The sequence below is a fragment of the Mercenaria mercenaria genome, chromosome 10, assembly GCF_021730395.1.
Source record: "Mercenaria mercenaria strain notata chromosome 10, MADL_Memer_1, whole genome shotgun sequence".
Classification (NCBI taxonomy): domain Eukaryota; kingdom Metazoa; phylum Mollusca; class Bivalvia; order Venerida; family Veneridae; genus Mercenaria; species Mercenaria mercenaria.
Genome location: NC_069370.1, coordinates 1,001,040 through 1,013,519, shown reverse-complemented (window position 1 = coordinate 1,013,519; position 12,480 = coordinate 1,001,040). Strand labels below are relative to the sequence as shown.

Genomic DNA, 12,480 nt, shown 5'->3' with positions numbered 1-12,480 from the left:
GCATTAACTTTTTTCAGAATCCTCTGACAGCTGTAGATTCATGTGAAATTGAACGTCACCAAATCATATACAGAAAGTGGCATTTTACACAAAAATGAAACAGCGTATAAAATATTTATCTGTCAGTAAAAAACAGTGTCATCAGCATGTCATCCCCTTTGTAATATGAATTGGGGACCTGTGAAGGGGCTACACTTCCTGACAGTTCATCACTTTAACCCTTATCATGGCTGGACACGATTTATTCTGCCTTTGTGACCAATGCACTGTTCGCTATTCAGTCAGTAAATTTTCAGTGAACACCCCTTCAAATGATAAATAGTACTGTCCAAATTGAACAATGGACCAGTCCATTTTAGAAATTTAGCAGGGTAAAAACTTATTTGTGGGAATTAAATTTTGTGGATTGACATAACTGAAATCCATGAAAATTAGGCCCTCACAAATACTAACCTTTAGCCAGCAGGTAAGTGAGTTTGCCATTGCGACCAGTACAGACCAAGACCAGTCTGGATCATGGTCTGCACTGTTCGCTTTTCAGTCAGTAAATTTTCAATGAACACCCCTTTTAATAATAAGTGGTACTACCCAAATTGAATGATAGACGAGTCCATTTTAGAAATTAAGCAGGGTAAAGGTTAACGACTAGACTGCAGAAAGTTACAAATCAATGGGTTGGATATACTTGAGTTTCAATGTAGATATTTTCTTCATACAGGAGGTACAGATAATCATCTTATACTGATGGATCTCAGACCTGCTGGTACTGATGGTACACGTGCGGAACTCGTGCTCGAACTCGCCGCCATAACTGTCAACAAAAACACAACATCAGGAGATACCCATGCCTTTACACCTGGTGGTCTCCGACTAGGTAATATTGGGAAATTGGTTTATGGGTTACTAAATACGAATATGAGGTATTATAACAAAATGTTACAGTTGGTATCTTTGTTGTAGTATTTGGTCTCTTGTCAGATGTTGTTTGTTATGTTTGTGTTAACTTGAGGACACACAGTTATTTCTCTTAGATTAATGAAAAACTGTGAATTCTGTCCAACCAGTGCCAAAACTAGTTGATTTTTTAGTTTATGTGAAAGCACTTGTATGGTAAACTTGTAAGGTAAATGTATATTAAACAAAACATGATTTGGTGACATTGTCTATAATTGAGAATGGTCTTCTTGTAGGATCTCCCGCCCTGACATCACGTGGAATGAAGGAAGCCGAGTTTCAACAGGTAGCTGAGTTCCTTCATCGGGGAATACAGATTGCTGTTGACATTCAGAAGAAAACAAGTAAGTAAATGACTTTGCTAGGGAGATGGGAGACAAGCAGGTTGACTTTAAGTAAGTAAATGACTTTGCTAGGGAGATGGGAGACAAGCAGGTTGACTTTAAGTAAGTAAATGACTTTGCTAGGGAGATGGGAGACAAGCAGGTTGACTGACAAGCAGGTTGACTTTAAGTAAGTAAATGACTTTGCTAGGGAGATAGGAGACAAGCAGGTTGACTTTAAGTAAGTAAATTACTTTGCTAGCGAGATGGGAGACAATCTGGGTGACTTTGCTAGGGAGATTGGAGACAAGTTAGTAAATGACTTTGCTAGGGGGATGGGATACAAGCTGGGTGACTTTGCTACAAGAAAGTAAATGACTTCACTAGGGAGATGGGATACAAGCAGGGTGACTTTGCTAGGGAGATTGGTAACAAGTTAGTAAATGACTTTGATAGGGAGATGGGATACAAGCTGGGTGACTTTGTTAGGGAGATTGGAGACAAGTTAGTAAATGACTTTGCTAGCGAGATAGGAGACAAGTAAGTAAATGACATTGCTAGATAGATGGGAGACAAGCAGGGTGACTTTGTTAGGGAGATTGGAGACAAGTTTGTAAATGACTTTGCTAGTAAGATGGGAGACAAGTAAGTAAATGACTTTGCTAGTGAGATGGGAGACAAGCAGGGTGACTTTGCTCCAGAGATGGGAGACAAGTAAGTAAGTGACTTTGCTAGCGAGTTTAAAGACATGTAATAGATGACCTTGTTAGAGGATGGAAGTAAATGACTGCTAGAAAGAGGGAGACAAGTAAGTAAATGACTTTGTTACGGAGCTTTGAGACAAGCAGTAAATGGCTTACTTGAGAGATGTGGGACAAGTAAGTACATGACTTTGCAAGGGATTTTGAGACAAGCGATAAATGACTTTGCAAAAGAGATGGGAAACAAGTAAGTAAATGACAACTAGGAAGTTTTGAAAGAAGCAATAACAGACTTTGCTAGAGAGATAGGAGACAAGTAAGTTATTGACTTTATTAGGGAGATGGGCAAAAAGTAAGTAAATGACTTTGCCAAGATGTGCGACAAGTAAGTAAATGACTTTGCTATAGAGATAGGAGACAAGTAAGTGAATGACTTTGCTAGAGAGATAGGAGACAAGTAAGTAAATGACTTTGCTAAGGAGGTGAAAGTAAATGACTTTGCTAGAGAGATAGGAGACAAGTAAGTAAATGACTTTGCTAGAGAGATAGGAGACAAGTAAGTAAATGACTTTGCTAGAGAGATAGGAGACAAGTAAGTAAATGACTTTGCTAAGGAGGTGAAAGTAAATGACTTTGGTAGAGAGATGGGAGACAAGTAAGTAAATGACTTTGCTAAGGAGGTGAAAGTAAATGACCTTGCTAGAGAGATAGGAGACAAGTAAGTAAATGACTTTGCTAAGGAGGTGGAAGTAAATGACTTTGTTAGAGAGATAGGAGACAAGTAAGTAAATGACTTTGCTAAGGAGGTGAAAGTAAATTACTTTGCTAGAGAGATAGGAGACAAGTAAGTAACTGACTTTTTTAGGGAGATGGACAAAAAGTAAGTAAATGACTTTGCCAAGATGGGCGACAAGTAAGTAAATGACTTTGCTAGAGAGATGGGAGACAAGTAAGTAAATGACTTTGCTAAGGAGGTGAAAGTAAATGACTTTGCCAGGGAAGTAGAAGAAATCCAGTTGATTTTGTAGATTCAGAGATCAAGGAATTGGGGAAGGGAATTCATTGATAAGTGAATGAATATATTGTAAGGAGAATGATCAGGGAAATTTGTAAGGTTAAAAGGGAAGAGTAGTTTTAAGCAGGGAGATGTGGGGAATGGGGATATATTTGTTGGTTATACATCACAACAACACTTTTATAGTCAGCTGGTGACATTCCAGTTTTCTATGGTGGAAAAAGGCCAGAGGCACCCTTTGGAAACTATTTCTGGCACAGACCAGCACCTGGGTAGATCCACTGACCTTCCATAAGCCAGCTGGGTGGTTCCTCACCCCAAGTCTCAGTGTTGAAGGGCTAGCAGTTCAAAGTCAGTACAGTGACATTAACCACTTGGTCATTGAGAGGCTAAGGGGAGTTGAGGCTAATTTTTATTGTGTGTAAAAGTCATTGTTAATCTATAATATATGACTAGCAAACAAATTGAATATGAAATTTTCTAACTATGGTTAATTAAGAATTTTTGTCATATAAACTTATAATTGGTTTATTTTGCCTGTTTAAAAAATTTCTTTTTTATATATTAACAGAGAATATGAAAGAGTTCCGTGCATACGTACACGAGGATAATGAAGAAACTAGGAAAATCAACGAGCTTAAGTCACAGGTTGAAGCGTTTGCGGCCAGCTACACGATGCCAGGGCTAGAGAACAGATAAAAAACACCAGTACCTTACGATCTCAGTGTAATGTGAAATTGAATAGAAATCAGTTGTTACAAGAATGTTCAGCATTAAATTTTTGATACTTTGAAATAATTTGTCTAAACAGACTTTTTTCTAACATATCCCTATTACTTAAACAGATTTTGTTTTTTAAGACCACTGTGTATTTCTGGTTGTTTGGTTTGTATGTCATTGTATAGACTAGCTGGTTGAAAGAATGGTTTATTTTAAGATGCAATAATGTGTAACTATGTTTGAATTGCTGTTATATTCCTTACCAGATCTTTTTTAATGAATTTATGAAAGTGTTTTACCAGTATTATCTGAATTACCACAGATTGGATAATTTTTCTCATCATTTTTATTTTTCTGTTGCCATGACAGCAGCAGTATTGCATGGGTAAAAATTGGTATTTGGTAGGTTTTTTAAACTTCTAGAAATTATGATGCTTTAAAGGTAAAATGGTTTTTAAATTATGTGTTTGCTTCCTATCATTAATATACTGTAAAATTGTTTAATACCATGGGCATGAAATTTCATGTTTTTTCTTACAAAGCGGCTGTCATAGGGTTCTGAATCATATTTTGAAGATAAAATAATAAAAAAAAATAAATGGGAATTTCCTTCCTTCATTGGAATTTATTTTTGTGGATTGAGGCAACCACGAAATACGCAAGAATTAGTCCACAATGGAAATCAAAGATTTTACAGTAAACAAAAAAAAAAAAAAGACATTGCGAATAGTACCCAATCTGTTGTAGTTTGTTCATCTATAAATATTTTATTGAATGTATTGTTTTTAAATGAGAAGTAAAAGACTTTGTGGTCAGTTTTGAGAAAAGTATCAGCATTACTTAAGTGGTTTTATATGAGAATGATTTGCACAACATGCTTTTAGTTATGTACATTTGCATTGCTTTTATTGGTAAGATAATTAGCTTTGCTGGAATGTGTCTGCAGTTTGTTCTAGAAGTTGGTTTGTTCTGCTGACGAGTGTCTGTAATTCGGCAGTTTGTTCTAGAAGTTGGTTGGTTCTGCTGACGAGTGTCTGTAATTCTGCAGTTTGTTCTAGAAGTTGGTTGGTTCTGCTGACGAGCGTCTGTAATTCTGCAGTTTGTTCTAGAAGTTGGTTGGTTCTGCTGACGAGCGTCTGTAATTCTGCAGTTTGTTCTAGAAGTTGGTTGGTTCTGCTGACGAGCGTCTGTAATTCTGCAGTTTGTTCTAGAAGTTGGTTGGTTCTGCTGACGAGCGTCTGTAATTCTGCAGTTTGTTCTAGAAGTTGGTTGGTTCTGCTGACGAGCGTCTGTAATTCTGCAGTTTGTTCTAGAAGTTGGTTGGTTCTGCTGACGAGCAGGTCTGTAATTCTGCAGTTTGTTCTAGAAGTTGGTTGGTTCTGCTGACGAGCGTCTGTAATTCTGCAGTTTGTTCTAGAAGTTGGTTGGTTCTGCTGACGAGCGTCTGTAATTCTGCAGTTTGTTCTAGAAGTTGGATGGTTCTGCTGACGAGCGTCTGTAATTCTGCAGTTTGTTCTAGAAGTTGGTTTGTTCTGCTGACGAGCGTCTGTAATTCTGCAGTTTGTTCTAGAAGTTGGTTTGTTCTGCTGACGAGTGTCTGTAATTCTGTAGTTTGTTTTAGAAGTTTGTTGGTTCTGCTGACGAGTGTCTATTTCTGCAGTATGTTATAAAAGTTGGTTTGTTCTGCTGACGAGTGTCTGTAATTCTGCAGTTTGTTATAAAAGTTGGTTTGTTCTGTTGAGTGTCTGTAAATCTGAAATTTATTCTAGAAGTTGGTTTGTTCTGCTGAAGAGTTTATTATATGATGTTTATTGGAAGTTATATAAGTTAGTTTGTTTTTCAATACTCAATACTCTCCCATACAAACACACAGACACAAATCAGAGAATGTAGGAAGGCAGTATAGCCATTACTGTAAATACCCATGTGTATTGTGCACCCAAGTACAATACGCACACACGATTCGGGGATTGTTGCGGTAGTCAAATGAATGCTCATTATATGGTAAATGAACTAAAAAAGTTACTCTTAGACCAGTCTCCTTAAATTGATAGAAACTGAGTTTTCAGACCATATTCAGATTGTATCAGTTTCAAGATTTTTCCTGGGAATGATGAATCAAATGCTGGAACTTTCAGACTGGTCTTACTACTTGATTTAACTGTTTTATTCCCTTGAACCCTGTACAAGTGAAAACTAGAACTGCTTCAGAATTACCGGTACTCGTTAGTTTAAACATTTTTATTCCCAAAATTGAGTTACATACATTGATAAATATGTCATACTGTGATGAAAGCAAAACAGGAAAGGATAAGAATGAAAGACAAGTCCGGTACTTACTGGAGAGTTATTTCCTTGAACCCTGTACAAGAGAAAATTAGAGAATCGGAATAACTGTTACTCATTGAAGAGTTACTTACCTTGATATTCAGAATATTTCTATGATGGCAAAGATTTGTAGATCTGCAGCTGTGAGACAAACTCGCATTTTAGCTATATATTCACTCTGTTTACATGCTGAATCTCCACACATGTTCTGTACACGCTAAAACTTTACATATATGTTATGTTCTCCACACATTAGAACTTCTCACATTGAGTGTGTTCTCTATTGACCAATATAAAGGTTGTATTTAGCTGTTGTTAGTTAATTAGACAAATCACTATTTTGATAATTTAAAAGAATTATGTGTTTTAAAACATACATTTTACATTTGTTTGTATATATCTACATCTCAAACTCACATATTTCAAAGTTACGGCTATCTGGAAGACATTTTCAGTTCCTGTCCCAAAAATATGTCTACAAAACATTGTTTTAAGTTGAATTTCACTTATCCTAAAGTATAATGCTTGATCCCATGGAATTCGAGACGAGTTTCAACTGCATTTTGAAGGAATCATTGTATGATAAAATAACTTTATGTGACAGTAGTGTTTAAGTACCAACCTGTGAGAGTACGGCAGTACGAATATAGAGGATGCAAGTTAGAAATTAGATTATCAGTTCTGTTGAATCATTATTTAGAATAAGAACTGACTGTAATTCTTGGAAGTTTTCATGAAAGATTTTTAACATGATATGTAAATGATAGTCCTGGCACCCGCTTAAATATACAATTAGATTTTTGGTGCACTGCTTATTGTTTAAGTTTGTTATTGTGTGCAGGTATTGTAGTTGTTTGAGTTATATTGCTTTGGTTTCTTATGTTATGATATACGCTTCTATATATCGTGTGTTTTAGTGTTGACTTTGTGCAGTGTTGAGTGGATGCCAGTGTCAAATGGGTGCTAATGTCATTGAAAATTATATTTGATCATTCCTAGCTTACAGAGCAAAAAATTAATTCAGCATTCATAAATTCAGGTTCAAGGTTAGGAAAATACTTGCACATGTCACAGCCTAATAACATGTTGATCTAATGTATGTATGTTGTGTGTTTTTTGTCTGTTTGTGTATGGCAGCTTGAAATGCTACTGTCTCAGTGAATTTGTGATAAAAAAATTAGCCATTTGCTGTATAAGTTTAAGGCACTGACCCCAAATCATATGACAACAAAAAAGGAAAAATTATAGATATCAGAAAATTATTGCTACGTTTCTTAAGAAGGCTTTAAAACTTTGTTACTGGCAGATAACATGTTATGGAAACACATACGAAGCATGGTAACAGAGATAAACTGCCTTAATTATAAAGCTTTATATTCAGTGGGTGTGAAGTAAGTATTCCTCCGTGATGTATTGGTCAAGAAGGCAGAAATTTTTTTATTCCCGCAGTGTTGTTTGATCCCTAACTTGAGCAAGTTTTTTTTTTTTTTATTTGGCATTTTTAGGACAGCTTAGAAAGAAAAACTTGTTATAATGTTCATAATATGACCAAACTTCAATTTTAAAGAAAGATCATTTTATCCAAAATCTGGAGGTCAGTGCCTTTAAGTAAAAAACGCTATGTAAGCTCTTGCAGATTGAGGTATTGATGTATCCTGCACAAGCCTAGCAGATTACTTCATCATAAAACGTGCAACAGAATCTTCAAGGGTTATTTTTTGCATCACTACTTACCTATTGACTATATCAAAACAATTGTTAGACAGTTTGGCAATCAAAATGCACTGTCTTTATGTTGTTGAAGATTTTGTACCTTCTGCAACCAGGTGTTCCCTCATGTTTCCATCACACATTATTTAATGGAAATCCTCTGTGTGTTTTCCCCAACAATTTTCTCCACAATTTGAAGTTTTAACTAGTCAAGCTGGATTTAATTTATTGTGTTTGCTACTGTTGTTTCTGTTTTTCGTATTTTTAGCTCATCCGAGCCAAAGACTCATGGTGAGCTTTTATGACCACTCAATGTCCGTCGTGCGTCCGTCAACAATTTCTAAAAAATCTTCTTCTTGAAAACCACTGGGCAGAATTACACCAAACTCCACAGGAATAGTCCTTGGGTGGCCCCCTTTCAAAATTATTCAAAGAATTGAATTCCATGCAGAATTCTGGTTGCCATGGCAACGGAAAGGAAAAACTTTAAAAATTTTCTTGTTCAAAACTGCAAGGCATAGCACCTTGATATTTGGCATGTAACATCACCTAATGGTCCTCTATGAAGATTGTTCAAATTGTGCCCCTGGGGTAAAAAGAGGCCCCGCCCCGGGGGTCACAAGTTTTACATAGACTTATATAGGAAAAAACTTTAAAAATCTTCTTGTCTAAAACCACAAGACCTATGCCTTTGATATTTGAAGCATTGCCTTGTGGTCCTTTACCAAAATTGTTCAAATTATGCCCCCGGGGTGAAAAGAGGCCCTGCCCCGGGTGGTTCCAAGTTTTACATGAACTTATATAGGAAAAAACTTTAAAAATCTTCTTGCCTGAAACTGCAAGGCCTAGGCTTTTGATATTTAGTATGTAGCATTGCCTTGTGGTCCTCTACCAAAATTGTTCAAATTATGCCCCTGGGGTGAATAGAGGCCCTGCCCTGGGGGTCCCAAATTTAACAAAGACTTATATAGGGGGAAAAAATAAGAATCTTCTTGTCTGAAAGTTCAAGGCCTAGGCCTTTGATATTTGGTATGTAGCATTGCCTAGTGGATCTGTAACAAGTTTGTTCAAATAATGCCCCTGGTGTGAAAAGAGGCCCTGCCTTGGGGGTCACTGAGTTATATAGGATCAGATTTCCTAGACTGTTTAATTATAATTACCTGATGGCCCCAAGCAATTAGGGGGTCACTTGACTGTGACCTTGACCTACTGACCTACTTTCTTGTTTTTTAAGATACAGCCTTGAAATTTGCATGACATGTACAGTTTTGTACACCGATCTTAAAACTGACTTTCAGTGACCATAAATGTGACCTACTGACCTACTTTCTAATATTTTAGCATCAGTGTGCCATTTTAAACATGTGGCTCATATTACTCAGGTGAGCGATTCAGGGTCATCATGACCCTCTTGTACATTATAATGCATGTTCTTTCTTTTTGCTGTAAGTACATAAATGAGTTTTTTCTTTATAGCGGTAAAATTTTTTGTTGGATTTGTTTACTGTGACAAATACAATGTCATTATTTCTAAGAACATTTTTAAGTTTGACTGTGTAACATGTATGCAGAGATTGTAAGTGACAAAAAAAGGTTTTATGCTTATACCAGTTTGCAATTCATGAATCACTGTTACATTGCCACCTTTATAATACACCAAAGTCGATTAATTGTGTTAGTCCCTCAAGAAGTACCAGGGTTGTCAATTAATTGTTTGTCCCTCAGGTTGAACCAGGGTTGTCAATTAGTTGTAGTTGTCCCTCGGGTTGAACCAGGGTTGACAATTGTATTAGTCCCTCAAGAAGTACCAGGGTTGTCAATTAATTGTTAGTCCCTCAGGTTGAACCAGGGTTGTCAATTAGTTGTTGTTTTCTCTCGGGTTGAACAAGGGTTGTCAGGGTTGTCAATTAATTGTGTTAGTCCCTAAAGTTGAACCAAGGTTGTTGCGATAGGAGGTTAAATGGATTGGTGCTATAACACTGTTCAGATATGGCATCTAAATGATTACTATTATTACCTTGTCAATAAAAGGTGTTTTTATTGGGCATTTTATTATCTTAGATACACTAAATATTGTGATTATTTTATGAGCTTAGTATTTTTAGCACTAACACTAGCCAGAGGATTTTGTATTTAGATAGTATTATAAACAATTACGAAGTTAGCAGAAGTAGATTTTCACAATGTTTACAGGAAAATGGTGCTTTGTTTATTTTACTTAAATAGTTTTTAAAAAAATCATCAGTAAAAGTTTGCTGAAGAATAATTACGGTAATGCATTTTAAAGGAGATCAATACATGAAAGATTTTAAAGTTTCTCTTCCACGTCCATGTTGGAACTTTGCCAAACATTGAAAACTTGTATTGAAATTCAAGACAATAGTTGAGTTAAGAAATGAATTCATTTTCAATTGATATACAAGAATATAAGTAGGTACATTATTAAATTATTTTTACTGTTTGGTAAAGTATCGAATTCAGTTTTTATTGAAATGCAAGAATTTTGTTTTGTTTAATACTGAATTCATTTTGAATTCATTTTTGATAGAAATACTGTCTGGTTAAGTACCGAATTCATTTTCTGTTGAAGTACAAAAATATTTTTAGTAAAATTACCGAATTCATTTTTGGTAGAAATACCAGAACACTGTCAGGTGAAGTATTGAATTCGGTTTTGATTTAAGGTAGTTTTGCATGTTTGATAAACCGGAAGTGATGGCGTAACGTCATTTATCCGGAAAATGTAGAATAAAGCCTGGATTTGGTGTATGGAAATGAAAATCAGTTTATGAATTAAAGGCAACCTGTGAATAAATTTATCAAATCGTAACAGATTTTAATTTTCTAAAGTTAAAATATGATATTAAAACATCTGTCAAGTTGAATAATTCAAAATACATGTAATGTCTTAAGATTAGCTTCAAATAGGCGGTTCACTTTAATCATGGCCAAATATCTCAGAAATAAGCACACAGACCTCTACATTTTATTTCACTGTATTATAGGTCATATGTTTATTTAGGACTGTGAGAAGTTAAATTAAAATCTACATTGTGGAAAATTTTCTATTCGAGAAAATGTTATGAAAGTTGCTATTTTCCCATAGACTCCCATTATGAAAAATTGCATGAGGTCCAAATTTTTTAGATCAGTCTAGCAAAAAATCAAGCCACGACTCTATTATTTTTATTTGCTGAATTTTTCTAGGTATATTCTGAAGTTTTGAAAAATCAGTGTTTAATCAAATTCTACATTGTAGAAAAAATTCTGATCAAAACCTGCAGAACTACCTTAAATTCAAGAATAATTGAATTCTTAAGAAAAGTTTTTTTCCTCATAAAAAATGATATTACATAGGGCTTTAATAGTGAATAACAACATTTTAACATTGTTTGTGTAAGATTTATATGAAATAGTGTTACTTTGAATATTACGCAGTATTGTGGAATATTTTTAGAACCAAGAAGAATTATTTGTTTGAACCTTAACTCAGCATTAATGTATAGGACCAAACTTGTAAATGGTTTTGGCAGCATTAAATTGTTTTGAAAGTGATTTAAAATCGTTTGTTGTCAATTAGTATACAGATATACCAGAGGAAAGGTCAGGCACTTTCTGGTAATTTCCAGGGTAGTGTCATACTGTGTTCTTTCCTCATGTATGTTTTTTGTCTGTTACTGCTATGTGTTTAGCTCTTCTGTTTCAAGAATTAGAAGGGCTATCATACCCCCTCCCCCCATCAGTGTCGCCATTGTCGTTTTCAGGTTAAAGTTTTATGACAAGCTTCTCGATTCGCTATATTTTCTTAACTACTTCCCCTATCATTATCAAACTTCACATAAGGGTTAGTCTTGATATTAAAGGGCAGACATATGGTAGTTTAAGGTCAGGTATCCAAAAGTTCAAGGACATTGGGATCAAATATTGTAATAGTTGCGGTTAACATTATATGGCAAACATCTCTATCTATCTATCTAACTATCTAAGTTTAATTACAGTCCATCCGCCCTTTCAGACACAATGAAGCATATAAATGCCACGTAGAGTATAGACCGCGAGCATGCCCCTAAAGTGTGTTTTGGTTCTAATGTAGGGGTATTGATTACCACTGCAATTCCCAGAGCGAGGGTTCAACGCAATAAGGGCGTATCTACATATAATAACTATATGTAGATACGCCCTTATTGCGTTGAACCCTCGAGAGAGTTTCATCCAATGAGCATAAATTTAGTAGCCAAATTAAGACTGTAAACATCTCAGTTGCACTTTATCTTAAATACTGCCTCGATGACCTCCAGAATTGGCTAAAAATAATCTTTTTTTTTCAAACTGAAGTTTGGTCATATTATGTACATTAGAATATGAGTTTTTGTTTCTTAAGTATTTTAAAAATTCCAAAAAAAAAAAAAAAAGATGACTGCCTGGGGAATCAAACCCCGGACCGCCACGGCAATAAAGACATTTTCCTGTCATTGTCACCAATAGCGCTATAGTGGAATTGGTGAATTATGACTTCAAACTATAAGATATATATAGTTGAGACAGTTTACCTGTAGTGAAGCGTCACAAACGCTTTTCGATTTTCATTGTAAAAAGTAGTAAAAACAGGAAATTCTCATGTGTTTCCATAACATAAAGTTTGTCAGTAATTAAGTTTCAAAGCCTTCTTAAGAATTATAGCATTTATTTCCAGATATCTGAAAAAAATGTTTTATTGTTGTCGAACGAT

At 35.3% G+C, this 12,480-nt stretch overlaps 1 protein-coding gene across 1 annotated transcript in view; it reads left to right on the top strand.

Moving 5' to 3' along the window:
- Positions 1-11,306, top strand: part of LOC123559943 (serine hydroxymethyltransferase, mitochondrial-like) — a 38,464-nt gene extending 27,158 nt beyond the window's left edge. Inside the window, exons 10-12 of the mRNA XM_053552090.1 lie at positions 719-874; positions 1,191-1,298; positions 3,565-11,306. Of these exons, the coding sequence (XP_053408065.1) occupies positions 719-874; positions 1,191-1,298; positions 3,565-3,692 (392 nt within the window). The 3' untranslated portion in view covers positions 3,693-11,306. The remainder of the gene's footprint in view (positions 1-718; positions 875-1,190; positions 1,299-3,564) is intronic.
- The last annotated feature ends 1,174 nt before the right edge of the window (positions 11,307-12,480 follow it).